At 37.9% G+C, this 27,061-nt stretch overlaps 1 protein-coding gene across 2 annotated transcripts in view; it reads right to left on the bottom strand.

The window, feature by feature from the left end:
* Window positions 1–6,619: 6,619 nt before the first annotated feature.
* Window positions 6,620–27,061, bottom strand: part of LOC138049281 (nuclear pore complex protein Nup160-like) — a 47,797-nt gene continuing 27,355 nt past the window's right edge. The window contains exons 23-38 of one of the 2 annotated variants that reach the window (XM_068895488.1): window positions 25,923–26,128; window positions 24,792–24,874; window positions 23,869–23,964; window positions 22,596–22,690; window positions 22,391–22,487; window positions 20,876–20,981; window positions 19,461–19,534; window positions 18,567–18,659; window positions 16,958–17,153; window positions 14,672–14,798; window positions 12,742–12,780; window positions 11,298–11,372; window positions 10,654–10,798; window positions 10,230–10,355; window positions 9,206–9,310; window positions 6,620–7,692 (exon numbers count right to left, since the gene is read on the bottom strand). In XM_068895488.1, coding sequence (XP_068751589.1) covers window positions 7,573–7,692; window positions 9,206–9,310; window positions 10,230–10,355; window positions 10,654–10,798; window positions 11,298–11,372; window positions 12,742–12,780; window positions 14,672–14,798; window positions 16,958–17,153; window positions 18,567–18,659; window positions 19,461–19,534; window positions 20,876–20,981; window positions 22,391–22,487; window positions 22,596–22,690; window positions 23,869–23,964; window positions 24,792–24,874; window positions 25,923–26,128 — 1,783 coding nt within the window. In that variant the 3' untranslated portion in view covers window positions 6,620–7,572. Of the gene's footprint in view, window positions 7,693–9,205; window positions 9,311–10,229; window positions 10,356–10,653; window positions 10,799–11,297; window positions 11,373–12,741; window positions 12,781–14,671; window positions 14,799–16,957; window positions 17,154–18,542; window positions 18,660–19,460; window positions 19,535–20,875; window positions 20,982–22,390; window positions 22,488–22,595; window positions 22,691–23,868; window positions 23,965–24,791; window positions 24,875–25,922; window positions 26,129–27,061 lie in introns of both variants that reach the window. The other variant, XM_068895487.1, reaches the window with a different exon arrangement.

Here is a 27,061-nt window from a genome sequence, read left to right on the forward strand (position 1 = left end):
TTGCGGCGCAAACTCAATTTTTTGAAGGCGCTTCATTAGGATTCGTGGCAAAGGTGAAAAAACGGAGTCACAATAGTCGAGTCTTGATAGCGCAAGTAATTCTGCAAGTCTCTTTCTTAGATTGAAGTTTGAAGTGTTTCAGCTTACAAAGTGTACGTAAGACTCCATAAGAGGCATTTGCCACATCCTTGACATGATCATCCAAGAAAGGTTAGAGAGATTAAACTCACACATGTCAGGAGCTACTTGGTGAAAGACAGAAATGCGTTGTGTATAAGATTCCTTGTGCCTGCCAGAATATTGTGTATGTAGGAAAAACATGGCGCCTTCTCGAAAGAAGGAAGAAAGAACACATGAACAAATGAAGATCTTCAGAAAAGAAACACGCATCGGCCGAAAAACGGATGAGCAAGGACAATAGAGGCGTAGCTCGACACACTGTGGAGTGCCAAAGTGGTGTTGACTGGGGAAACGCAGAGATCATAGCAAGAGAGAGAGAGAGTTGAAGCAAAGAAAAGTTCTCGAATGAATTTAGTTACTACGACAGAAAAATCGTGGAATAAGAGACCTTAACAATTTCGACCATGTTGAAACATGAACACCAATCCTAAACTACTTCTTTAATCGTGAAAAAGACTTTAGTAGACAGTGGATTATCACAAACGTTATTGACAGGCCTCAGACTGCATTTCCCGCGTATTTTGACGTCATTTACACGTCATGCAGTGATCAAGATACGCCATGTTTGGTTACCAAGCGGATTGACAGAAAACGATCCGCCATATTGATAACATTTTTTAAACAACCTGAAGAAGACAAGAAAAACTGTTCGAAACGGCGTTTAAAAATATTTTAACCTCCGAAAATCCCGGAAACAATTGAAATTTTAATTTTTATAGAGAGGAGAGGTGAAAGTTTCAGGAATACGATTTATACAAGTTGTAGGAAATTAAACGCTCTGCACAGATCTTGTTAACATCAACATCAAGTACTTTTCACAAATCCTATGAGAGATACTGACGCATAGAAGCTATATATGGCCAATTTTCGTCGTCCTTCGAATATTAGCATCTTTTTTAATATACCATGTGTAACTAATTTGCAGGATAATTTGAAAATCACAATGGAATCACAAGGACATGTAATTTTAATGGGGTCGTCCTCCTCAATTGACGATTCACCCTCCAGCCCCGGTACCACGGTACCCTTTTTACGGACATGAGGTCATTTGAAAAACACCATGGTATCATAAGAACATGTAATTTTAATGGCACCCTCTTCTACACCTCTCCTACTCAGTTGACCATCCACCCTCCCTCCCCTCTCCTCTAACCCCGTTAGCACAGTAACCTTTTTACGTACCTGAGGTGATAACCCAAGTTTCATTCCCTCAATCTTTTGATCAATTTCCCTTCCATTCTCCCAACACACTTTCCCGTCATCATCTAAGTTGCGCTGGTTTAAAATTGAGGCGAAATCTAAACTCGTGTTCTATCTTACTGCAGCTGGTTTAGGTTGAAGCGATTCAGGTGTCCCAAATAGAACACACTTTTCCGACCATTTTCGGTTGAAACGCGGTAACGTTTGGGAATAGTCATTACCAGACTTTTCCGCGTGACACGTCGAGGGGAAACAATCTTGCTCTCACCTTAGAAAGAAGGTAGGACTTAGAAACATCCCTGACTGCAATTTTAGTATTTTCAGTTCAAGGTAGAACTTAGGACAATAATTAAGTATTAGACGAACACAAAACTACAGGTAAGGTCAAAAGAGCAAGTATTAGGTTTATAATCCTTTTTATAGTTACCGTTTGTTTCAAAATATTCCCCGCCCTCTTACATTGATGCTCGACTAAATTCACAAATTAATGGCCTCTTTTTGCAAATGAAATCATCTTAATTTTCAGGCAACAACTCCTCGGCCCAGTCTTAACTTAAAAGGCCGTAAGTATTTTCACTCACCTAAGCAGATAAAATACTAATGTTCACCTAGCATACTGTACAATTACTTTGGGAAATTTGCTTTTCTCTTTATTCTAATTTTTAAAACAAGGTCTAGCATCAAACAATCGTGGAGGAAAATCAGCATCGGTAGGCATGAAGGCCCGTAAGTAAATTGATCTTAATCTGCCTCCATACAAATAGAAGTTCTTCTGAACTTTATCTCTACCTATGCTCATAAGGCAGAACCTAGTTCAAAACAGGTAGGTAAAATGTTTAAGTTACCTTTATGAATTTTTAAACTCTATTGGATAATTCGTTTAATAACCATGAAGCACACATAGGAGCAAGATCAAGTGCCCATTTCGAAACCTAAACAGCATAAGTCCGGTTTTTTAGTGTCTTGACTACTAGTTATAAAACAATTTTTCCCAAGCAAAACATCATTTTGTTCTGTCATCAAATTTAGCCAACTTTTATGCCTGCTCTTTTCGTCAGTAGCAGTGACTCTAATTCACAGCAGACCGTTGTCGAGAAGCCCAAAGTTGTAATTCCAAATGATAAACCATAAATACAATTTCATCTTTTTTTTTTTTTGCTGCAAATGACGATCATTAAGGACCAAGCCAACAAGCATGTAATCCAAGTTGGCAACATTACTCAAAACGTAAGTGCTTTTTTGTATTCCTTAATTTTACTCGCTCTTATCACTACGCCTAATTTAAACTTCAAAGAGAATATTTCAAGCACAATACAACCAGTGGAGAATGAAGACTTGGAAGGCCATCGGCTAAGATTCAGACTGTAAGTACAACTTTCTATTGATCTCTACCTCTCGTTATTATGTTGACGTCTATTTCTCTAAACCATTTGTGCATTTCCTGTTTCCCCTTAATTACGCTACCTGTTGACAACGATTGTAGCAATGACAATTTTAAACATCTTTCTTCCAAATGCCTTTAAAAAAAACGTTGAAAATTTCCGTCGTTTCTTTTTCATTCTTAACGACAACGTTTAAAATAGTAATTTTTTACAGTAAAGAATGAATATTTTAAAAAGATAAATCAAAAGATTATTCTTACAAGTCGACGCTTAAAATTAAAATTAAACCTTGCGAGCCATTACTAACGCCTTAATAACATGAAATACAATTTATAGCAAGTAATACATATACAAAACTTGAAATATTTAAGAACTGTTGGATTTAAAACATAAATTACACATTGCGCTCAATCCCCATTTCCTCAACCCTCCTTGCTCAGTGATGTAACCGTCACCGCCATTCTCCCAACTCACGCCCAAGGAAACACCTTTCAGGCAGACCGCGCATAATAATCTGGAAGTCATCATATTTTCATGAGGACATGTAGTGCAAACGTACCCCTCCCCCCCCTCCATGACCACTCCCTAGCATAGCAGCTTCATCGTTTGTTTATAAAACCATTGCAGTCCCATTTTCGCAAAATCCCGTCATTAATAGTTATTTGGCAGACTAGTTTCGTTGTCATGCAATTCCTGATATTCTAGAGATCTAAATTGTAAAAATAACAAATAATACACTTTTTAACGTAGTCAGTAACAAATGACAAGCAAGCTCAATACTTTAAGAATGGCCGTTTTTTTAAGTGTTGATTATTCCAGCTTTTTAGTGAGTTGCAGTAATTTGATTCTTATATCAACTTTATGAAAATTGTGTTAACGCTTTCCTCTCCACAACCTTAAACCAATTTTTAAATATCCCTAAAACGTTGACCAAACACACCTTAACATCATTGTTGTTTTTGTTTAAGGTGTTGATAGAAGGCCAGTCAAATTGGATATCAGAACAGCTGCTTTATGATCGAGCTGCCAAGAGGCCAGAGTGAAGGAAATCTACATGAATGAAGGAAACCTGGTAAAAAAAAAAAACTTTGACTTATGATCAAACCCAATAAATAGTTTCTATCCTCCAACTTTCTAAAAGCCAATTCCATAATTATCCATTATTAATCCTTCAGGTTCACCTTCAATCCAAACCGTTCATCATCACATTTCTTTTTATTCATTTATATGACTTAATGCCATTTGTTGAAGCTGAGTGCTGAGTGTAACTATTAACACCACACTATTCATCATCTTAACTAACGTGTTCTTTTCTTAATCATGAATATTCATTTATTAATGCATTCGTTTTTCAGGGTAATCAATAATTCCTCTTTATTTAATATTATATATATATATATATATATATATATATATATATATATATATATATTATAGACTCCATTTCAGGCACATCTTTCAGTATCATGTATATTTATTAATTTCAGTTCATTTCATGCATATTCATGAATTCATTCATATTTATCGATTTTCATACACATTCACGGCTGTTTATGCGAATTTATAAAAACTCATGCTGATTCATAAAATTACATACATATTCATTGCTTTTCATGTGAAATATAAAATTGCATGCGTATTTATAAAATTTCATGCATACTCATAGTCATGATTTTGTGCATATTTTGGGATTTCTTGCATATTCATGAATATTAATTAGTGCAAATTTATCAATTTGCATGCATATTTATGAATATTAATCCCTTGAATTTTAAATTGATACACACTTATCAATTTGCATGCATATTTTTAAAAATCATATTATGATTTTATGCATATTTATAACAACCATGCATATTAAACTTCATGCATATTTCTCGATTTCAGTGCATTTATGGCATATTCATGCATATTTATAAAAGTTCATATTTTATGCATATTTATAGCTTTTCATGCATATTCATAAATTCAATGCATATTTATGAATATTAATCACTTGAATTTTAATTAGTGCACATTTATGAATTTGCTTGCATATCTTTATGACCTTATGTAAATTTATGAATATTAATCCCTTGAATTGTAAATTGATGCACATTTATCAATTTACATGCATATTTATAGATTTTTATGCACATTATAAAAAGTTATAAAATTCTGTGCATATTTATGATTTCATGCATATTCATCAGAGTCGTGCATATTTATCGATTTCAGTGCATTTGAGGCATATTCATGCATATTTATAATTGCATGCAGATACATATATTCAATGCTCAGCCTTTGGCGGCTAAAAGGGCCGGGTGGCTCTGGGGCAACCCTCCCCAATCTCTGCTCGTTAATTTGCTCCATACATATTCATCGCTTTTCATGTGAAATATATAATTGCATGCATATTTATCGATTTCAGTGCATTTATGGCATATTTATGCATATTTATAGATTTTCATGCATACTATAAAAAATCATAAAATTTTATGCATATTTATCGGTTTTCATGCATTTCAATTCAATTTCATCGATTTAAGTGTATTTACAGCATATTCATGCATATCCATAAAATTCAATGCATATTTATGAATATTAATCGCTTGAATTTTAATTAGTGCACATTTATCAATTTACATGCATATTCTTAACAACCATGCATATAGTTTTTTTATGCATATTATAAAGTTATAAAATTCTATGCATATTTATAATTGCATGCAGATTCAAATATTCATGCATATTAATCACTTGAATTTTAATTACTGCACATTTGTGCATTTATGCATATTTGTTGATTTTAATGCATTTATAAAGTTATAGAATTCTATGCATATTTATGATTTCATGCATATACATTAAATTTCATGCAGATTCATATATTTATACATATTTATGAATATTAATCACTTGAATTTTAATTAGAGCACATTTATCAATTGGCATGCATATTTTTACAAATTCATACTTTATGATTTTATGCAAATTTATAACAACTACGCATTTTCATGCATTTTTATAGATAATCATGCATATTTTAACATTTCGTGAATATTCATCAAACCATGCATATGTATCGATTTTCATGCATACTATAAAAATTTATGATGATAAGCATATTTATTGAATTTCATTCCCAATCTCCACTCGTTAATTTGCTCCTCGCACCAACAATACCGCCAGCTACGGAAGAAAGGAATCTTTATTGCATCATTGATATTTCACTTCTTATAGATCATACAGGTATATAATACAAAATTAGGAAAAACTGAGGATAAAAATAGACTTGTTTTACAATGTGGGTGCACAGTGGCGAAAGGAGCCGACGCGTTTCAGTTGGCCTGCTTCGCAGGCCAATATTTAGGTTATTCCAAATCTCCTCCTCATATTGAATTCATTATTAATGACGTAATCGAGATGCAGACTGCAACCAGAAGTGCAGTTTTCCTTTATAACTTGTCTTCACACAACCACATTTATATTGCAAAAAGCCTGGGCAAACGGCTTCAACGTTTGCTTCAACATCCATTCAATTTTGAACGTTGTTGACTGCTGGGGTAGGCAAACGATTTCAACACATCAACATTTCATTCAACAAAGCTTCACAAGAAGCCTGGTATTCAGTCCCAGGCTTCAGCCATGGTTGTTACTCTCGTTAGGGAGTTGTTACCGGGGACACGGAATTGTGAGACCAAGTAGTGGGCACGCACATGACCAACAATGCTGAAAGAGGTGGGGGGGGGGGGGGGAAGGGATGGGGCAAACACCGGGCGCCAATTGTGATAACAAAAAGGTTGAATGGTTGTTAAAGCAAAGTATAAACACTGATATTTCTTATCCAGCAGAGTGGAGTCGCCAGATAGCGGGCACAGGTCTGCCAGAGTTTTGAAGCAAGCAACCGTGGACAATCTTCCTGTTGGTGTACGTTGGATCAGTGGCTCGATCTGATCGGCGCAATTACAAGTTGAGAAACTAAATATTTTAAGCAAGAGCTGATACAAAGTAGATTTGCAAAACAGCCTTCTTCAACTACAATGCGAGTTTGTAGCTGAAGAAGGCTGGTTTGGCCAGCCGAAATATAGTACACCACTAAAATCAAATCTACGTTGTACAGGTTTGCCCTTCAGCGAGTTGGGAAAGTTTCTTGCTCAAGTGGAAAATAAACGTCTCTTAGATGACTGGGCATGGATCTGGCTAGGCTCAATATACCATCCGCTGCTTCAGGGAGGGAGCCCGCACTGCTCTTCCCCAGATGGGAGGAACTATGTCTGGACTCGGAGAGTGGCGCAAATCAAGCCTAGGATTAGGCCAGCAAGTAAAGACAGATACTCAAACTAAATTTGTACATTCCAATTCTATTTCTTGCCAAATATTATCAAAATGTAACTTTTCCCCACAGATTTCAATGGGAAAATTGTCAGTCAACCTCTTATGATAGGCTCTCCCGTTGGAAAGGGACGAAACAAGGAAAAACTTGGGTTCGAGATTTTCCAGTAATGAAATTTAACAACTGTACAAGATTGATAAGCCATAGTGAAACAAATTGCCATATACAATTTTGAACAACTGGGGGCTGGAGATGTTTGGGAATGTCTCATTACAAACTTCAGGGATTGTATCCCTTCACTAGTCACACACTCCCACTAAGGCTACACACACTCGTCTTCTCTGTTCAAATTCATTGTCATCATCTTGACACGATCTCAATCAGTGCTCTGTAAACTCTGCATCGTTTGGTCGCCCTCTTCAAAGACCTTCTTCTTCAGTCACTGAATGGATATTTACACACTGACTAGGTTTCCTGAGATAACCCAGAATATCATCACTCTCCTGGTATTGACATCCGCTGGGCACGTCTCCACTGTGTCTTGGTCATGTCATGCGACACTGTAATAACCTGTTCATGGAACCTGTTAAGCTGATCTACCAGCTCATCACGCACCTAGAATGAAAGTCTCGAGTCAGTACTCCACCTCACGTAGGTCCCTTCACAGTAGGCCATTTCCGAGTTCATGTCTGCCTCCTCTTCAAAGCGAGTCTAAGTGTGAAATTAGTTCTACTTTACATATGAAAGGAAACTAATTAATCAAGTGAAGCTATGATCCTCGCAGTTATGAACGCAATTTTTGCAATTGCGTAAAGAAGCCTGAAAAATTCCATTCATATATCATTTCACTGTCGATTCATTCCTCAAGGGAACATTGGAACCCCCAAATGACTAGCTACCAACGTCAGTGACTTCATACAATGTAGCTCAGTTGGTTAGACCGTCGCACGGGTATCGTGAGGTCACGGTTCAAAACCCGTTGAAGTCCTGATTTTTTCAGGCTTCCTTACACTATTGCAACAAATGCGTTCATAACTGTGAGGATCATAGCTTCACTTGATTCCATATCCGCAGTTCATATATGATCCATCTCATATAACATTTCACCAAAATTAATTAACATAAGAAAAACTTCGCACTTAGACTCGCTTTAAAGAGGACGGAGACAGGAACTCGGAAATGGCCTATTCAGGTATAGTACCACCATCTGATAGCTTGAGGATAATATTCTAGAACAAAACTAGCTAGAGGGTTATGCAGCAAGTTTGAAAAGTGAATGAAACAAATGTATTTTTTACCACAATTGCTGGTAATCTCGCATTCTGATTGGATAATTTGTCGTTGTCGATGGGAGTCTACACAACGCTGCTCGCGTCAATTTGTCAAGCAATGTAATAGCCAATCACGAACGCTCATTTTGGGAAATAAACCAATCATATTGCGAGAGAGTTATAGACAATGCTTGCTCTTTCTTTGTGTCATGATTTTGGTCATGCTCTGTAAAAACTCTCTTTCGCGTGGAATATTGAGTCCACAACATTTTGACCACTGTGATGACGAATACCGTTGTCGATAAGAGTACAGACAACCACTTTCGATTTGTTACTGTTATATAGCTAAACTTTCACTTGACAAAACGAGCACTGTGATTGGTTGATTCGTGGTCACGCGCCTCTGATCAAATTCAAATGTATCCCGACTGGGATACAATTCCGCAGTTGTTGCCTGCTCCGGATCTTTTGTTACTATTGTTGAAGGAAAAGTCTAGATTATAACAAAGCACTTCATGTCTGGTCCCTCGGAAAACTCGCTAGTTTTGTTTTCCCTCGTGTTCTTATATTTCCCTCCACTTCATCTCGGGCAACATCAGGACTCTCGGGAGAACCAAACTGACTGTTTCCCTCTGGACCATACCTGAAGTGTATACTATTTGAACTGCAGGTTATAGACGAAAGGGAGAAGTGATCCTTGCACGTATCGTTATAGACACCGGCAAAATTCAGGTGGCTTCAATTGGATTCCAACCCATGACCTCTGGGATCCCTGTGCAATGCTCTGCCAACTGAGCTATGAAGCGACTCTGTTAAACTCTTGTTTTTCTGTGATAGGACTCGATTTTAAGTATTACCTTAGCCAGTTCAGTGCCTGGTTGAACATCTTTTAACAGCAGCAACAACTGATCCATGGCCGTGTAAGGTAACCACACGCTGGGACTCGTCGCATGTAAGGCATTCTAAAAATACAGAGATCATAGAAACTTAATTCAGATTCAAAGATTCAGTTTTTTTTCTCTCATGACATTATTGACCTCATTAATATTATACGAAATGAAATAGTGGCTCATTTCCGGTGCAAAAAGCTGTGAAATCCATGCATGATCTAACACGGTGTCTTATTTAATATGGTTTTGCAATTCTACTCAGAAAAGTCCCTTTGCCCAATTCTCAGGTAAGCAGAAGAGGACAAACTCATGATAAAATCTTGATGTAATTTCATGACACCCAAAATGCCGAAAAAGTAGAATAAAACACTCCAATAACCGCTTAAATCTGTTGAAAACATAAACGAAATACAGCAAAAGGAAAGAGAAGCATGGATGGACACAAATAGACAAGATTGAAACCGATTACATTTGCTTAATCTTAAAAAAAGGTCTGCCCCACGTTTTTCAAGTTTATGACATATTGTTTGGATAAAGGTCGTTCTTGCTCAGAATCATCTTGTTTGCGACATAACGCAATGATTTTATCAGTGAAGGAATCTCACAATACTATGTTCGAGTTTTAAATTCGTGATTACCTAGAGATTTCTTCCCTAAACACCCAAAAATAAAGTGAAATAGCCCCTTTAAGCAGCTGTCTGTTATAGTTTTGTACCCCATATTAGCTTTGCCTCATGGGCTATTGACCCCTGGCCCTTAAGGGCGAAAGGTCTAATTGTTTTAGTATCACCCAACTAGTCGGACAGAAAAGGCAATAATAAAATTAACAAATGCAAGTTGAACAAATATTTATTTAGGATAAAACGAAAGAAAGCGTCACGCTTTTCGCTACTTGAGGACTATTACTAATAGTCCTCTAGAAGCGTATTCAATCAAAATGCAGGATTTGCATTAGTCCACTAGTTGGGTGATACTAACTAAGGTGATTTACCTCAAGATCAAAATACTCCTTGCCATTGCCATCAACAGCTTGTACGTACTCCACTGCCAACAAATCTGCCTTCAGCAGCAGGTCATAATTAATGTATAGACAAAGCAGCTCGGGAGCATTAAATCGCTACAAAGAAAAGAACAAACAAAGTCAAAACTATTGAACGCAGTTAGTTCTCTTTAAAAAGCAGAGTATCCATGATAGTGGAGATTTGAGCATACGAGCAATGTTGCCGAGTTGCATCTATGCCATATTGGTGTTCCCCTTAAAAGACAAAGCTTCACTCTATAAAGCTATTTTGGATTAATCTTGTTTCTGTGAGGAAAACAGAAAAGCAAACCTAAGGGCCATTGACGCTTAGACAATTTTACTCGTCAAGGAGGGGAGCAATGCAAAAAACATTTAATCTTGTTTTCATTCTTACCTTATAATCATTAACAAGCCACGTGGGCAGTGTAGCACCAGCAGATAGCAGCTTAGCAGCCACACAGCGATAGTACACGTGACCATCATGTGGTCCAAGCCTGTCCAGGTACAACTTCAACAGCTGCCATGCCTGGTCTGTCACACTAAAACAAATAGCCGACATTATTATGTAATATGTAGTGTGATAGAGAGAGGTTCAATTGAGTGTCGTAAAACCAAAACCAAAGTAATTACTTTGGCCACTCAAAAAGGACGCAGACCATCCGGTAGGCCAAGCGAGCCACGATAGCTTCTGGTTTCACATCTGATTGGTTGAAAAAGTGGAGCGAGAAGCGAGAACTTTGAACCAGTCCCTGAGTAAAGTAATGCAAAACCACAGCAATTCACTAATTACTTTCGACACTCAATTGAAAACCGCTCTAAGGCCAAAACCAAAAAAAAGGCAGATATTGGGACAAGGAAGGAAGGAAGGAAGGAAGGAGGGGGGGTCGCTCCCAGAGCCAATCAGATTGCAAGATTCGCAGAATACAGGGTTTTCAAGGGCAGGGGTGCAACACCCCCCCCTCCCCCCTTATTCAAGTTTCTGTTCTGCCAAGTCAATTCCCTGCCCAACCCTCTCCCATTTTTCCCCAAACGAGTTACCTTTTGTATCCAGAGACCTGGGCCTCTCCAAGGTCATTTGATAGGATCCAGTCCCACGCATCCTGCTCGGCTTGCCTGTGTGTATCGAAAAGTCAACTATGATTCAAACGAAACGTTTCTTTTCAATACAAAATATTCAAGCTATGACAACCAATTCTCATGATACAACAATCTTTAGCAGTGTTGATGGCAAACCTCAAAAACAGTCAAACTTTGATTAGCGGTATTTTCCAAATTAGCCTAAATAGGTTCTTATAGAAATGGTATTTAGCGGGATTTCTGGCTACTTAGGTTCTTAAATAGGTTCTTAATTTGATAGGACAGGGGCACTAGCGATCAGCAATGCCAATGTGATATGGAATAGGTATAGTGCCGACTGGATCTGCTTATCTTACTAATAGAAAGGTTACAGCAAAATTCAGACAAGCTACTGATTCGCGGTATGGAACCCGCAGAACAAGGCAAGCCGCCAAGTGAGACACTTCTCCCGGCTAATTATCATTGTCATTGTCACATATATTTGCAAAATTAAAGAGAAAAATCTGAATAATTTACAATTTATAAATAAGATAAAAATGCAATGGAAAATTGAGAATTTAACTTAAGGTAGTCAAGCACAAATATTGTTGACAAACCTCCTTGTGTGTTATTCTTTTTCGTGTTTTGTTGAAATTATTGAATTGGTATTTCATTTAGTTATAATTAATCAAATAAATAACTGGTATTGTAAGTACCCTAAGTAACGTATGTAATTAGCTGTAAGTGATATATTGTATTGTTATTAGTGCAAGTAAGCAGTATTGTAAGTAATGTATTGTATTGTATTGCATTGTTCAGTATTGCAAAATCTATTGTCATAAAAAAAGACAAAAAAAAAATTGTGCTGTATTAAAATTTAAGCAATAGAGGACGTTTTCTGTGTTTCTATAGCCTCATCTAAACACGAGGGGGAGTTGGGAGAATTCTAGACAGTTATGCAAACCAGAGACTCAGTCGAGGGTTGCTCATGAATAGTGTAAAGAGCCCATAAATTATGATAAAATGCTCATTGACTGTACGCAATGACTTCAGGCTAAATATTTTCCCGTCCGGCCCTCTCACTCAGTCAATAAGTACATTATTGTCTTTTAAAGTACAAGCACGCATTTTAATTCATTCTTTGAATCTTACTGAATGAAACCTAAACTTATTTTTTTCGTTTTTTTTTATCTGTACTTTGATTTTTGTAAACGAAGAACTTATTGAAAATTTTAGGCTAAATAGGTTCTTATTAAAAGGGGGTTTAAAATGAAAATTTTAGCCAAACAGGTTCTTAAATTTAGGTTCTGATACACGGGTTTTTACTGAATTGGTTAAGACAGTTCAATTTGTTATTTTAAAGTGATACTTTTTGTTGTTTTGCCATCGATTTAACTAAGCCTACCAAATGAAAGGTATAGCAAACCTTGTAAGGCCAATTCCGAGATGAGAAAGCTTGACACACCTGAAGGGATGAAAAGAAGCATTCACGTAGACTCAAAACTGAGTACAATTTTGCTCTAAAAATTAACTCCAAGGCAAAACAGATCTCCTCACGGTTCCACGGAAAAGATTCGAACAAAACCTTTTTCCCTCAGGGTCCCCAAAGCACGATTATTATCTTAAATGAAATGTTAATAAACCCAAATTGACATTTTGACAGGAGATTTGGCAAATTTGGGAGACAAATGCTTTTTATCACTATGCCAGCCCTTCTCCCAAACAAGTTAGACTGTGACATATTAAAGGCTCATGCACTGGAAATAGTTTGGATCTGAGAAGATTCCCTCATGAATAATTTAGCCTCCATCATCTTTTTATAGCTGCAGTAGCACGATTCTGAAATTGCCCTCCATGATGTCCAATATGGCATACACATCCAATGTACACAAACTGAATCGTGTTGTCCATTACTGTTGTCGATTCAACTGGCAGGGTATCGCTGGAGAAGTATGTCGTACACGTCGTTCCTTACGTGAGAGCGACACCGAAAAGTCGGGATGTGAATAGAACTCATGGGTGGTTTACCTTGTTTTTCAACCGTGCATGAATCTGATTTCCACTCATTGAGTAGTCTTTACCAAATTAGTCTACCTGACTCAGTTTGTGTGTATTGGACCAACAATTAGGCAAACATCACTGATGTCAAGTAAAGCACCATTTTAGATGCACACCAAATTTTGACATCCAATATGAAGCATCCCTTAAGGACGGTGACTACTAATTACAGATTTTTTTGCCCCGGTCTGTGATTATGCAGGAAATGTAGATCTTAACAAGCGTTATTGAAATCCAGAACGAAAACTGGGGGTAACCACGCCTTTTTCAAAGATAATAATATTTGTAAAAAGATTTAAAATACAAAGCAATGTATGGCGTTCTTTCTCAAATTGAAGCTTAATTATCTCTCAAAAATGCATGGCTACCCCCAATTTTCTCTTTGACTCCCACGAGTACTTAATAACATCTACTTTCTCCGGAAAGCTTTAAACCGTGCAATTATATCTCTGTATTAGTAAGCATCGGCGATAGGATATCCAAGTATCTGGAGATGTGCAGAACGTATGCGCAATAACAATAATAGGCACCGTTCTTAAGTCTAAGCTAGTCTAAGCCTTTGCTACCTATTTCCAACAATCATAAGGCAAAGGTAGCAGTTAACGTTATTTTTAGCTTAGGGTAAATGCAACTGTCTATCTTTACTTCATGAACAGCATTTGGACACACTTTCTGACGTTAATTCTCTCTTTCGAATGCCCCATGACAGACTTTGTTTGTTCCCCAAAATTTTGCAGGAACTATTGTTCTCAAATGCTCTTGGGGATACTACATATTCCCAAGAGCATTTGAAAACAATAGCTTATACAAACTTTGGGGGACAAACAAAGTCTACTGATTGTTTGCATCTGACGTCAAGGCGGCCATGTTCATGCACAGAACAATGCAGTAAAATGCCTTTTGGGAATTTGACACAATTATTATGCAAAACTTGTGGGGTCATTTTCTATCGTTTTGTACAGCAACATGGCCGTCTCATAACGTGGATGCAAACCACAAATTATGGGGCATTCAAAAATATAGAATTGTCTGTATTTCGAGAGCTTATTGAAATCCGTGTGCATCTAATTTGGGGCATGCCTGGACATAATATTTGATCACTAAAAGTTGTAGGAAACAGCATTCTTGAGGGCAAAATTTAACTTTTCTGGAAAAGCAAACCATCACACAACGCAGCCATGTATTTCCTGGACCCAGGAACAACATTGTAACAACCTTGTTAATAGCAAAAACGAAAACTCCTCCATTGAAGCATATGTAAAGAACAGCTGGGATGTAAAAGCAGTTGGAAAACTTACCTTGAGGCTAGACCTTCAAATATTGTTTCTTTTGGCAGCTGAAAATGGGATGCTACAGTAAGAGCATTATCAAACAATCCAGCCTGTGTCAACAACGCTACACTCTCCTGTGGCGACAGCAAAGGGCCTGACAAACATACAAAGTAAATTTAAGGTTGAAGATAGCATTTTATTTTAGTACATAATCTTCTAAAATGATACAATGGTTACGAACTTGGCATAATCAAAATGCGAGGGCGAGGGCGAGGGCGAGGGCGAGGGCGAGGGCGAGGGATTTTATTCTGTCTAATTCCAGATGATTTTACTCATCAATGGAAAGGAATTTTATTTAAATGTCTAGTCGTTCTAGCGCTGGAGCACTAATTGGGGGACACTGTAAATTGAAATTAACAATTAATGCAAATCAAGTCAAATGTTGGTTTTTGAGGAGAGGGGAAACCGGAGTACTCGGAGAAAACCTCTCAGTGCAGAGTAGAGAACCAACAAACTCAAGCCACATATGACGCTATATGTGACATTTGAACCCCTGGAGGCAGTTTAGGAGTCAATGGGTCAATTAACAACCTCTCCATCTATGTACTCAAACATTTCCCCTTTCTTCAAAGGCTGAGAATATGACTTTGAATTCTTCAGCAAATGGAGACATGTGGAACTATGTCGGCCATTTACCCTCAGTTCAGGTGGTTACTTTCTTGCAATACTGCTACATTGTCATTGCAATCCTAGTTGATGTAAGGTCTCTCTCGACCTTTTAATGAAGATATACATACATACTTCATTGAGGGAGCAGGGATGGTGCAGTGGTGAGAGCACTTGCCCCCCCTCCCATCAATGTGACCCAGGTTCGATTCCCAGACTAGGTATCGCATATGGGTTGAGTTTGTTGGTTTTTTCTCTCTGGTTTTCCCCTCTCCTCAAACACCAACCTACGACTTGGTATGAGTTGATTTGATTTCTGTAGAGTCCCCAGTTAGAGCCCTAGTGCTAAACACAGTTTCAAGACACTTGAATAAAGTTCATCATCACCGGTAAATGCAGACCTGTTTACTTGACCATTCCCCTTAGGAGCTTTTCTGGGCCATCAAAACATTGATGATACAACAGAAGAGATTTTGTTTTAAGAATCCCAACTGGCATGAGGTGAACCACCAATTGGCTATTAATTTACAGGACTTGCAGCTGGATCTTTATTCTTCATGTATGTTTACATGCGTAGCCGTGGAATAACTTCAGTTAGCGGTCAGAATGAGAGCTGAGGATCTCAAGGCAGCAACCTAACCACTCTGCTACATTGAGGACGTTTTCCGTGTTTACATGGCCTCATCTAAATACACGGGGGAGTTGGGGGAATTCGACTGCATCTTGGGTTTGCATAAGTGTCGAGACATCTCCCAACTACCCGAGTGTTGAAATGAGTCTACGTAAAGAAGGAAAAAGATCCTCTATTGCTTTTATAAAATATTTCTCAAAAATAATTCGACAAATGAAGGGAAATGATGGGTTTTTTAACTTCTTGATTGAGGCAGATTTTCTCAATACACACTCATATTTCCTACCAGCCAATCAAAACGCATCTGACAACACATAACCAATCAAAATTCGTGTGATGCCACACAGTGTTTACATAGCCTCATCTCAACAGCTACTGACCAATGAGGGTGCACGTACTAACCTAATAATTTTTACTCTTCATGTAAGTTTACAAGTGTAGCCTAACTTCAGTTACCGGTCAAAATAGGAGCTTACTAGGATCTCAAGGCAAGCGAACTAACCACTCTGCTACACTGCCTTCTAACATGTTGCTTTCAATGGTAAGTTGCTTTAATGAGAGCTCATTACAAAGACAATGCAATACAATGCATTAGCCGATATAAGTGCATTTCAAACCGCAGACCGATTGGCTCAGTTGGTTTAGCCTGGGACATCTGTGTGGGAGATCACAGGATCAAGAGCTCCAGCCAGACCACCACTCAGGGTCTTTAAATAACTGAGGAGAACGATCTGCCTTTGTAATGACATCTGCGAAAGGTTGGACTCTTACTCTTCTCAGTTAAGGACGATAAGCCATAGGCCCAGTCTCACAACCCTTCCATGACCATAACCCGGTGGAACGTAAAAGAACCCACACACCATTTGCAAAGAGTTGCAGCGGGCAGTGTTGTGGCCTGTCCTCTGTGGTGCAGCTATCTACATGTACATGTAGTTGAACTCCAAGCACAGTGTATTCTGATTTGGGAGTATACAATTAATGCACTAAAGCACTGACACAAAGAAACTGTCTCCTACCGGTGGCATGTGTAGGATCAGCATCAACCTTAACAAGCTGTAGCCTAGCAAGCACCAATAAGTACTCTCCTTCAAGGTCCCGTATTTCAAGCACAGTGACCTTCCTCCGTGATCTGCCTTTATGTTCTGGGAAGAGAACATCGGCATCTTCACCTTGCTTCCTCTTGGGAGACATGTTTGGTGGTTCATCAGGTTTCTTAAAAGAAAAGAAAGGTTATGTACGCCCAGTGTAAGTCGTAGGTCAGAAGACACAAAGAAAAGACGATGGGAAACTTTTGCCTTCACAAAGATGGACATAGGGAAGGGTGGTATCACTTTTTCTGCTGATTTTGAAACTTGGCTAACCAGGCACTAATAATACTTGTATGGCTAATTATTATCCAAAGCCTCGATAATTATGGAGATTTTTTTTGTTTTAATATATTTCGCCTATTCAGTGGTAAAATTAATTATAACTTCCAAAAAGTTTCAAATCTGGAGGGTGCTACATCAAGAAGAAAATTCTTTATTGTTAATTCGATACAGCAAATGAATTTTAGGCTTCAGAATCTGAAATCCATGTTACACATACTTAAAGGCTACACGTCCTTACCTCCTTATCATCTCCCGAAAGCAAGTACTCCACTTACATTAAGTTCTACTGAGTCTCTAAAACTCTTACCAACAATTTACTAGACCTGGTGAAGCTACATTTTGACACCACAATGCATGACACTAACTTTTTTTAAAATTTTTTTTAATCTAGGTCGTGGGCTAGAAAGCAGATTGAATCAATCACTAGCCCACAAGGTCCAGCCACTAGTCCAAAATAAGGCCATTAAAATATGCCTAGGGAATTAGGAACCACTCCAATCCTTTTGGTGTCCCACCGGTTCCCAAAACCCTTTTATTTCTCCAGTGGCACTTGACTAGTTGAGAACACTAACACCGGTATTTAGTAAATTTAATGGGATAAAAAGAATAGACCACTTTCGATATATTAAAATTCAGTCCTAAACAAAAGGCATCATCTCGAGGCTCTGGGGAATAAATATAAGGATTTGTATGAGTTTATTCCCCAGAGCCTCGAGATGATGCCTTTTGTTTGGGACTGAATTTTAATATATCGAAAGTGGGCTATTACACCTATTCTGTTGTCGTTGTCATTATTTTTCTTTTGTACATAAATTATAGATACGGCGCAACGCACCTTACCGTGGCCACCTAACAAAGTTTTTTACTACTGATTATCTGCCAATCAGGGTATGTGAATTTGATGGACAGTCACGCCTTGCAAAGTTCCAATGGTTGTAAGTTGAACACCGTTGCATGGGTTGTTGAGTTGACATATTTACACATAGTTGTAAAATGGGAAAGTTTGTTTTCAACCAAACACTTATGAATAGCCTCCTTTGCGGCCGTTTTTTTGTCTGTCTTATTCTTCCAGACACAAAAAATGGCTGCAAAGGAGGCTAACCAAACATGTGACCTGAACATTGCATTTCTGTTGGCTATCGCCCTTATGAATTACAATAAAGTTGCACCTCAATCCCTCTTCTTGTTCCAGACCTCTTCACACCCTCCCCCCAAAAACAAATACACTTACTGGCTCTGCCACAGAAGGACTTACAGTGGTATTGACTCTGTCCAAAGGTTTAACAATCCATGCATTTTTTGGATCGACTAGATGCAGTGAGTTCATTGCAGCTAGATAGCATTTCGCCTGGAAATACAAAGGATTACTAAAAATTTAATATTCTGCAACCATCTATTTGCAATAAGGCACCTACCACTTCATAATTAACAAGTAAATTAAGATTTTTCAACAACATCCCTAGTTTAATTGAGTGCCAACCAAAATGTTTGTCCTATGACAAATCCACACAGGTGTAAACACTCAGATGAGCGAATAATAATAATTATTATAATCCAATTAACCAAGTACGTTGGATCAACAATAAGGAGGGAAATTATTGCGAGTGCCAGTTCCAATGATTTCTTGACTTCACTTTATCTCTGATTCAATAAAAATGTCACCTAAGGTTTTGAAACCAATAATTTCAAAGCACAGGAATCGAAAACCACAATTCCCACAGAATTGCTTTAGAGTCTTATTTTTAAAAAAGCTTGCTTTGAGAAATGATTAAAACAGATGAACAAGACAGAAATTCAAGGCACATTAACTTTAACACAACCCAGTTTACATGTACAAAATTAATTTTGATTCGTAGTCATCTTTGTATTTTAATTTGTAGTAAAAATAATTGTTACAACTCCGCCATCCACTCAAAAACTTTGTCCCCTTTAACCCATTGACTCCTAGAAATGAGACTTGACAGATTTTACTCTGTCTAATGCTAGACGATTTTACGATTTCTTCGTGAGGGAAGGGGGGCCCCAGGAGTAAATGGGTTAATCCATTGACTCCTAGGAATGAAACTCCTGTCTACTGCCAGATGAGTTTACTTGTCAATAGGAGGTGGAAGGGGTGGGGAGGGGGGGAGCTTGTTTAAAACAAGTCTACCTGTTTTTGTAAGCTGTCAAGTCCGGACACCTCTTGTCCCAGTCTCATGGCATGTTCATACATTGCTGATCCAGCTATTGACCCAAACCAAACACAAATCATGACCTTAAATATTATACCAGATAAGTTGAAGGGGCTGTGTCCTGCAATCTAGCCAAAATCAGTGAATTGGAACTGGCAACCAAATCAAGTGAAACGTAAAGATAACTTACTATGTAAAACATTAAAGCAACTTTTGAATAAAACAGCAAATACAAAAGGAGGCTGGGATGGGCAAAATTAAAGAAGAGTAAAATGGATTGCAATTGGGGTTTTTGAAAGTTCTAAGTTTATCTCTGTTGTTTGTAACTTGAATTGTGTATGCTCAACAGACATTTTTTGTCACAATGCTTTGAGTTGTGTTGTTTAAAAGTAATTTCTAGGTTGACGTTAAGTTGCATAGTGAATAGGGGCAAGCAACTGGTAAAACTACACAAAATGAACTGCACTAGCCGCTATGACACCCCTTTGAGCTCACAACATGAGCTTGTGGTCAATAAGATTATTCTCACAGACCAAACCAAATAAATTAGCTACTGCCCAATAAATATCAACTAGAAATGGCTGTATCAAGATGAATGTCATACAAAAATACCTATGAAAAACAAGGAGAAGCAAGAAGCAAGAAACAACAAGAAATCAAACAGATTTCAATTATTTTAAGCAAACAGCAACTGTATAATTAAGTCAGCCTGTTATTGACCATTAATGTTTCACCACCTATAACGCTGCTGCCTAACAGTCACCCGGTTGCCTGGGGTGCCTTACTTGCGACTGCTGGTGACCAAATTTCTCAATGAGTAGCTCGAGCATGCACCTAACTTATCACAAGGAGATTCATCCTCACTTTTACTTACTTTTACTTCTGGGCTCTTGAAAAAATGTCTCAGGCTACTAACTTTTAATGTTGGAAGCCCGAAGGGCTCTGGAAAAATTTTCTTAGGCAGCAGCGTTGGCCTTCCATTTACCAAAATCTATTCACATCTATCAATAAGCTGATGCTTGCAAATGTCAGTGGTCCAACGAATAAATTTCCTGAACACAAAGCTTAAGCTTAATCTTTACCAGTCTAATTACTATAATTACCAAAAGTTCAAAGATGTTGAGTTGGGCCTTGAGCTAATCAAATAATTAGGGGTACGGTGGCGAATGGTAAAATCCGAGACTCGCCGAGACCCTAGTTAAAAAGTTGGTAAAAAGTTTCGAGATTCAAAAAAGGTAAAAACAAACCATGCAAAAACGAGACTTCGAGACTTATCAAAAACGCTTTCGAGATCCTGATAAAATTTTCCGACACCCTCGTTTTCGAGGTACCATTTGCCACCTGTATAAGTGATACCTCAAGGTCTTATCATATACCTGTGGATCTTCTTTACCTTTTCTGTAGTTTCCTCTAAACACATGAAATGCATACAGCATGTCATAATAGTTATGTGTCATGATGTCCACTGTGCGTGCATGGGACTCCACAATATCCTCAAACTAATAAAAGAAGAATTTATAGGATATGCATGCTGGTCATGCAAAACAGAATGGGGAGCAAAAGATTGTTCTTTGAGAAACAGAGACGTACAATGTACCAAAGAATGCTCTGGAAACAATAGTGACTGAAAAAGTAAAAGTGATTGAAATCTTTGGAAAATGATCAGGCTGTTATTGAATTGTGCTTATTCATTGAAAAAAATAATAATTAGATGGAAATTCAGTATGTTGAAATTACTTCTCTTGTGCATTGAACTGATTCCTTTTATAAAGAATAACATCGTTTCGAAAAAGTTGTTAGAAAATACAAGCAATGCCAGTTGCATGAAATACATTATTCCACTTTTTATGAGCAATTAATCAGAGAGCAATAAAAACATACTGTATCTATAATCCTGAACAAAATTGTTGTGACACTTTTTACTTCCTTCTCCATATCCTAACAAATTCTTTCCAGGAGGTAACAAATTCTTTCCAGGGGGGTGGGGTTACTTGATCTATCCCTGGGTGGGGAGGTAAGGCACGGCCCCTCATACCCTGACCCTGCTTAAGACAAAAATCGCTGATTTTCCTACCCATTGTAAGACAGAATTCCGATTTTTGATACCTGTTTAAGACATTTAACCCAGTTTAAGACAAAAATTGATAAATCGATATCCTGATTAAGACAAAAAATGATAAAGTCGATACCCTGTTCAAGACAAAAATCCCGAAAAACATACCCTGGCTGACTGCCCCCCCTACCCTGGGATCTTCATGTTGCAGATCCCCTCTTCCCCCATCCCTCCCTCTCACTCACTTCCCTCCCCCCTCCCCCCAAAAAAAACAATTTTGAGGAATAGCTTGTTTATTTCTGCTTGTTAATAAACAACATTGTCTTGGGTGGGGAAGGGGAACAGTTTTTTTAATCCAAAAGGGCAAAACTTGAGATAAGCCTCAATGACTTTTGTCCAGGATTGCAGCTAGTGGAAGATGGTTAGGAAGACACGTCTGTGCATCTGGATGTCTTAAACCCAATCCCTCTTTTAATACCCGTTTGTCTTTTAATAAATATTTGTTGGTTTATTCCAGTTTTTGATCTGTAAATCACCAGAAAAGATTTGTCAACCCAGCCAGTGTCCATTTTGCTGAAATTAATGGATCGTTCAAAATGATGGCCAAAGTGCTGAGCTAACATTTACTTAAATTTAATTAAGGCACATCTTCATTGAGTTGAAGATCAGATACACTTTAAGGTAATGTTCATTATAGGAGGCATGCATCATTTAATGCTGTCCTTTACACTGTAAGTCTTAATAAATTGGTAATTCATTATTATCTGAATCAAATCCACAACACCACGTTTCTCAGATTTCATCACTAGTCTTTTTATCTCAAAATGCACTTTTATCAATGGTAAGGAAGCAAACCTCATCTTGCAGATTAATAAATGGATATTCAATCAGTTGCCTTGTTTGACCTCTTTCACAAAGAACCACCATGAATTTATGGAGACAGTCACGGCGTCTAAGATCAAGACATTTTCTTATCAGTTCCTTATTTAAAAATATAACAGTTCAACAATATTAATTTTAGGGTGCAAAAAAAATTGCAAGGAAATTAAAAAAAACCTACCTGACAGGATCAGGATTTGCGATCAAGGCATTGTATGCTAAATCGTTGTGACCTAACTCCAGATGGTGCTTGAAGATATTTGACCACAAATTTGGCTGCAAAAGCAAAACAAGGTAACAAAAAAGTGTGGGTGCAGTGTACAAAATTTGATGTCTTGCACCACCCATTTGACTTTAAAGTCAGCTGAATGGTGATTGGTTAGTCCAGATAGTCAACCTTAGCATACATGTACTGTAATAGACTAAGGTGTGTAAGGTCCTTGGATCAAACATCAGGATGACCCACATGATTTGCTATGAATCCACAGGCATTGACTTTAATGTACAAAACTTTATGTCTTTGACTTTCGTTGTATCATTTAATCAATGACTCCCCAAGGGCCTTTTGCAGGGCCAATGTAAAACTTCATTGATACAACAGAACAAAACAACTTTGAAGAATCCCAACTGGACAGAGGCAAACCAGTCGGCTCTTTACGAATGCAGACGAGAGCTTGTGGCCAGAAAGGGTCCAAATCTAAATGCAAGCACCCTGATCACTCAGTCATGTCCTCTATTCTTTTGAACAGTGAGCCAGGGTTCTTAAGGTCAAACAAATTTTGGATATATTGAAACTTGAAACTCTTAGCTGGCAGGGCCTTCACACAAGAAAATTAAGGGACTGGAATTCATAATTATAAGCTCATCTCTCAATAGTATCTGTAACCATGGCAGCGCTCAGAAGCACAACATTTGAAAGAGTCTCTACGTGAAGCTTTAATTAAGTTAATTGCCCAAACTTAGAGAATGTATCCCTTTGTGTCAAACAGAAAGGAGCAACAAGTAATTATCGTAGTTTTCAACAAACTAGACACTATGATCAATTTACCAACCCCACCTGACCCCATCGCAACACATTGGCCATTTTTACTGCCGGTTTAAGATTTTAAATTGTTTGCAAGCTATGAACAATGAAAAAATTTGAATTTCATGTCATTCTCCAGAGCCCTTACTTTTTTTGTGTGAAGGCCCCACCGGCTAAGAGAATCAAGGCAAAAGTAAAGAATCCGATCCTACCAATGCATCGGCCAACACGTCAGCTAATGCATCGGTCGACTGTGGGTTGACTGTTAGCTGACGCGTTGGCCGCTGTTTAATCTTATAATGTACCAGATGCGTCGGTGGTGCGTCGGTGGCGTGTCGGTGACTCATTTGACATCACTGAAGAGTGGGATCGGATTCTTTACTTTTACCAGAATCAATGGGATCTGGGAAGATGAACGAGTCACACTCACAATATTTGGATCGTCTGGTGAAGCCATATCAAGGGCAACGTGAGCAGCACGGATGACAAAATCAGGTGCATCAAATTGTTCAAATAACTTCATGACCTGCAAAAGAAAGAAGTAAATGCAGAAATCAACATTATTAACCGGCTGAAAATAATAATTCCATGGACGCCATGGACAATGAACCACTGAACAATCAGTTGAATTAGTTGAGACTTTTTTGTCTCTAAAAATTTGGTGTTGGCCCTCTGTTTCAGTGTCACAGCTTAAATACATGTATGGTCAAATGGTCTGCTTTCATCTTCGGACATGTGATATTCCCTTTCTCACTCAAAAATAATAATCAGATGTCCCTTTTCATCCTTAGAGCTATGTAAAAAATATTATTTGAGACAACTTTTCGAACACAGTTTGCTTCAGAATGTGAGTTTGTTGTTCACTACAAAACTGTCAGCAGGAACAATGCAAAGCCTTAAATAATAAATATGTCACTGAATTTCTGGCAGCCAAATGGCAGAAGTTTATTGGGTTGATGCACAGATTTCAACAATTAAGACCTGAATTTAAGCAGTTTAAGAGTACAACAAACTGGAATTAAGTGCACAAGATACCTACTGTATAATGACTATAAGAAATGTTGGACAATGACTTTGAACGTCAAATGACGTTCTCAAAAAACTTGGTAGAGACGTTTCGACCGAAAACCTTCGGTCATCCTCGGTTTGAATTTGACAAAAAAGCGACAGCTTCTTTCAACGGTTCATACGTGCGTGACTACAAGCCTGAGTACACGTGATCTCTCTGAAACACGAGGAACATAATGCGAGTGAACATCGTTTGGCGTTCAAATAAGTCAGTGTCCAACATTTCTTATAGTCATTATGCAAATTCCTGACAGCAGTTTCAGCATATACCTACAGTAGCTGTACCTTGACATAAAAAAGGACAAGTAGACTTTGGGTATCTGTGGCATCACTTTGAATAACCTTCATCATGAGTAAATCCTTGGACCCTATTTTTTAATCAAGACAATGAACAAGATACAACATTTGCCAATTAAACAAAAGGGAGAAGTGATCCTCACATTTATCTGGCAATTAATTTTAAGAATTTGACTCTCATTAGACACCTCAACTATTCAGATGGCTTCGACAGGATTCAAACCCATGACCATTGCGATGGGGGGGGGGGGGGGGGGGTGCAATGATCCACCAAAAGCCACTCAAGTTACGGTCTGGCCAATTTGTTGGGTTCGTGTGTTACATGAAAGGACTCACTGAACGAATAAAATAATAATATTCATTTCGACTGTGGTACAAACTTTGTTTAATATTTTGGTGGATTCACCTAAGGAAGAAGATCAATGCCCAAGGCATCAGTATCTTTTCTGTCTTTCTTTGATACATGTACTTAGTTAACTCACATATTGTCATGTACACTGTATTAGCTTTCTAATACTATACTGTAGTTACATGAAAAAATTACTTGATTCTGATTGCCTAAGAGCACTGCAGTTCAGGTTTAACACCAGTGCAAACAAGTGTAATACCAGACGAGAGAGTGCAAAAAGGTTAATACAATTAGTTCAAATTACACATCAAAATTCTGGATTATGATTGGCTAATAAAAAATTATAGGGTTTGGTCAGAACCAATCAAATATTTTGTTTTCAAATCAAGAGTATGCCCTGGTCCGGGTTGCTTGAAGCATGATTAGTGCTAACCAGGGTTAAATACCATGGAAGCTGATAGGTTTTCCCACCTCTTAACCAATGGTTAGCGCTAACCAGGCTTTGAGCAACCCGCCCCTGAATGGCGCAATTTTTCTCTGATTTCATGATACACATGTGTTTCTTCTGCTTAACCATCTCAAATTTTTTCATGTGTATTATTACTGAGTATTCACATGATTTTTCTGGTGCAATTTGGAATAAATAACCACTAAATTTTTTCAAAGACTACAAATTTGAAAAAATGTACTTGTGCTAATTTATTCCAACTGCACTCGAAATCATGTGATAACCTATAGCAATAGTATCGTAAATATAAAATTACACGTACCAACTCCCCTTGCAGCCTTCAAAAAGTAGCCCAAGGCCTTTTGGTGTTCTCCTAACACCAAATGTGATTGGCCTACCAAGAAATGCCACGATGATTGACAGGTGTCACACCAATAACAAATCAGATTAGCATATTCTTGAAGGTGAATGTACTGATGACTAGAGAGCAAGAATTCTGGGAAGAGTGCACTCTGTCGGGATGGCCAGCTGTGATTCAGACGTTAAGGCAAACTGCAGTTTAACAAAAAGGTTAATTTACAGGTAACACACTCATTCATAGAACTGCAGTTTATCACCAAATGTCTGGCACATTAACAGAAATCAACCAGGAACAACCACACTTGAGGATTGATCAAGACAAAATATACCGAACGTACTTAGTACTAACGTACCAAAGTACCAAGGCATGAATAAGAACCGTACGTACTTAGTACTAACGTACTAACGTACCAAGGAATGAATAAGAACCGTACGTACCAACGTACCAAGGAATGAATAAGAACCGAACGTACCAACGTACCAAGGAATGAATAAGAACCGAACGTACTTAGTACTAACGTACTAACGTACCAAGGAATGAATAAGAACCGAACGTACTTAGTACTAACGTACTAACGTACTAACGTACCAAGGGATGAATAAGAACCGTACGTACTTAGTACTAACGTACTAACGTACTAACGTACCAAGGAATGAATAAGAACCGTATACGTACTTAGTACTAACGTACCAAGGAATGAATAAGAACCAAACATACTTAGTACTAACATACAAACGTACCAAGGAATGAATACATGTAAGAACTGTACATACTTAGTACTAATGTACCAAGGGATGAATAAGAACCGAACGTACTAACTTACTAACGTAACAAGGAATGACCCTAAATATGACGTCATCATGCCACGCCCATGGTTACGCAATTTGGGTATTTAATCAGTGGTTTGATAATTTGTATTGCCTTTTGCATCCAACCAAGCATGGTTTTCTTTTTATTTTGAAAAAATTTAATGCTCTTTTTAAAGAAATAAACAATACTGAAGTACCCATACCATTTTCAAAAAAGATGATTTGAAAAAATCAATGCTTAGCTATATTCTGTATATGGGGGTGAAACGTGCCATACACAAAAAAATTGAT

The sequence above is a fragment of the Montipora capricornis genome, chromosome 5 (genome assembly GCF_036669925.1).
Source record: "Montipora capricornis isolate CH-2021 chromosome 5, ASM3666992v2, whole genome shotgun sequence".
NCBI classification, from domain to species: domain Eukaryota; kingdom Metazoa; phylum Cnidaria; class Anthozoa; order Scleractinia; family Acroporidae; genus Montipora; species Montipora capricornis.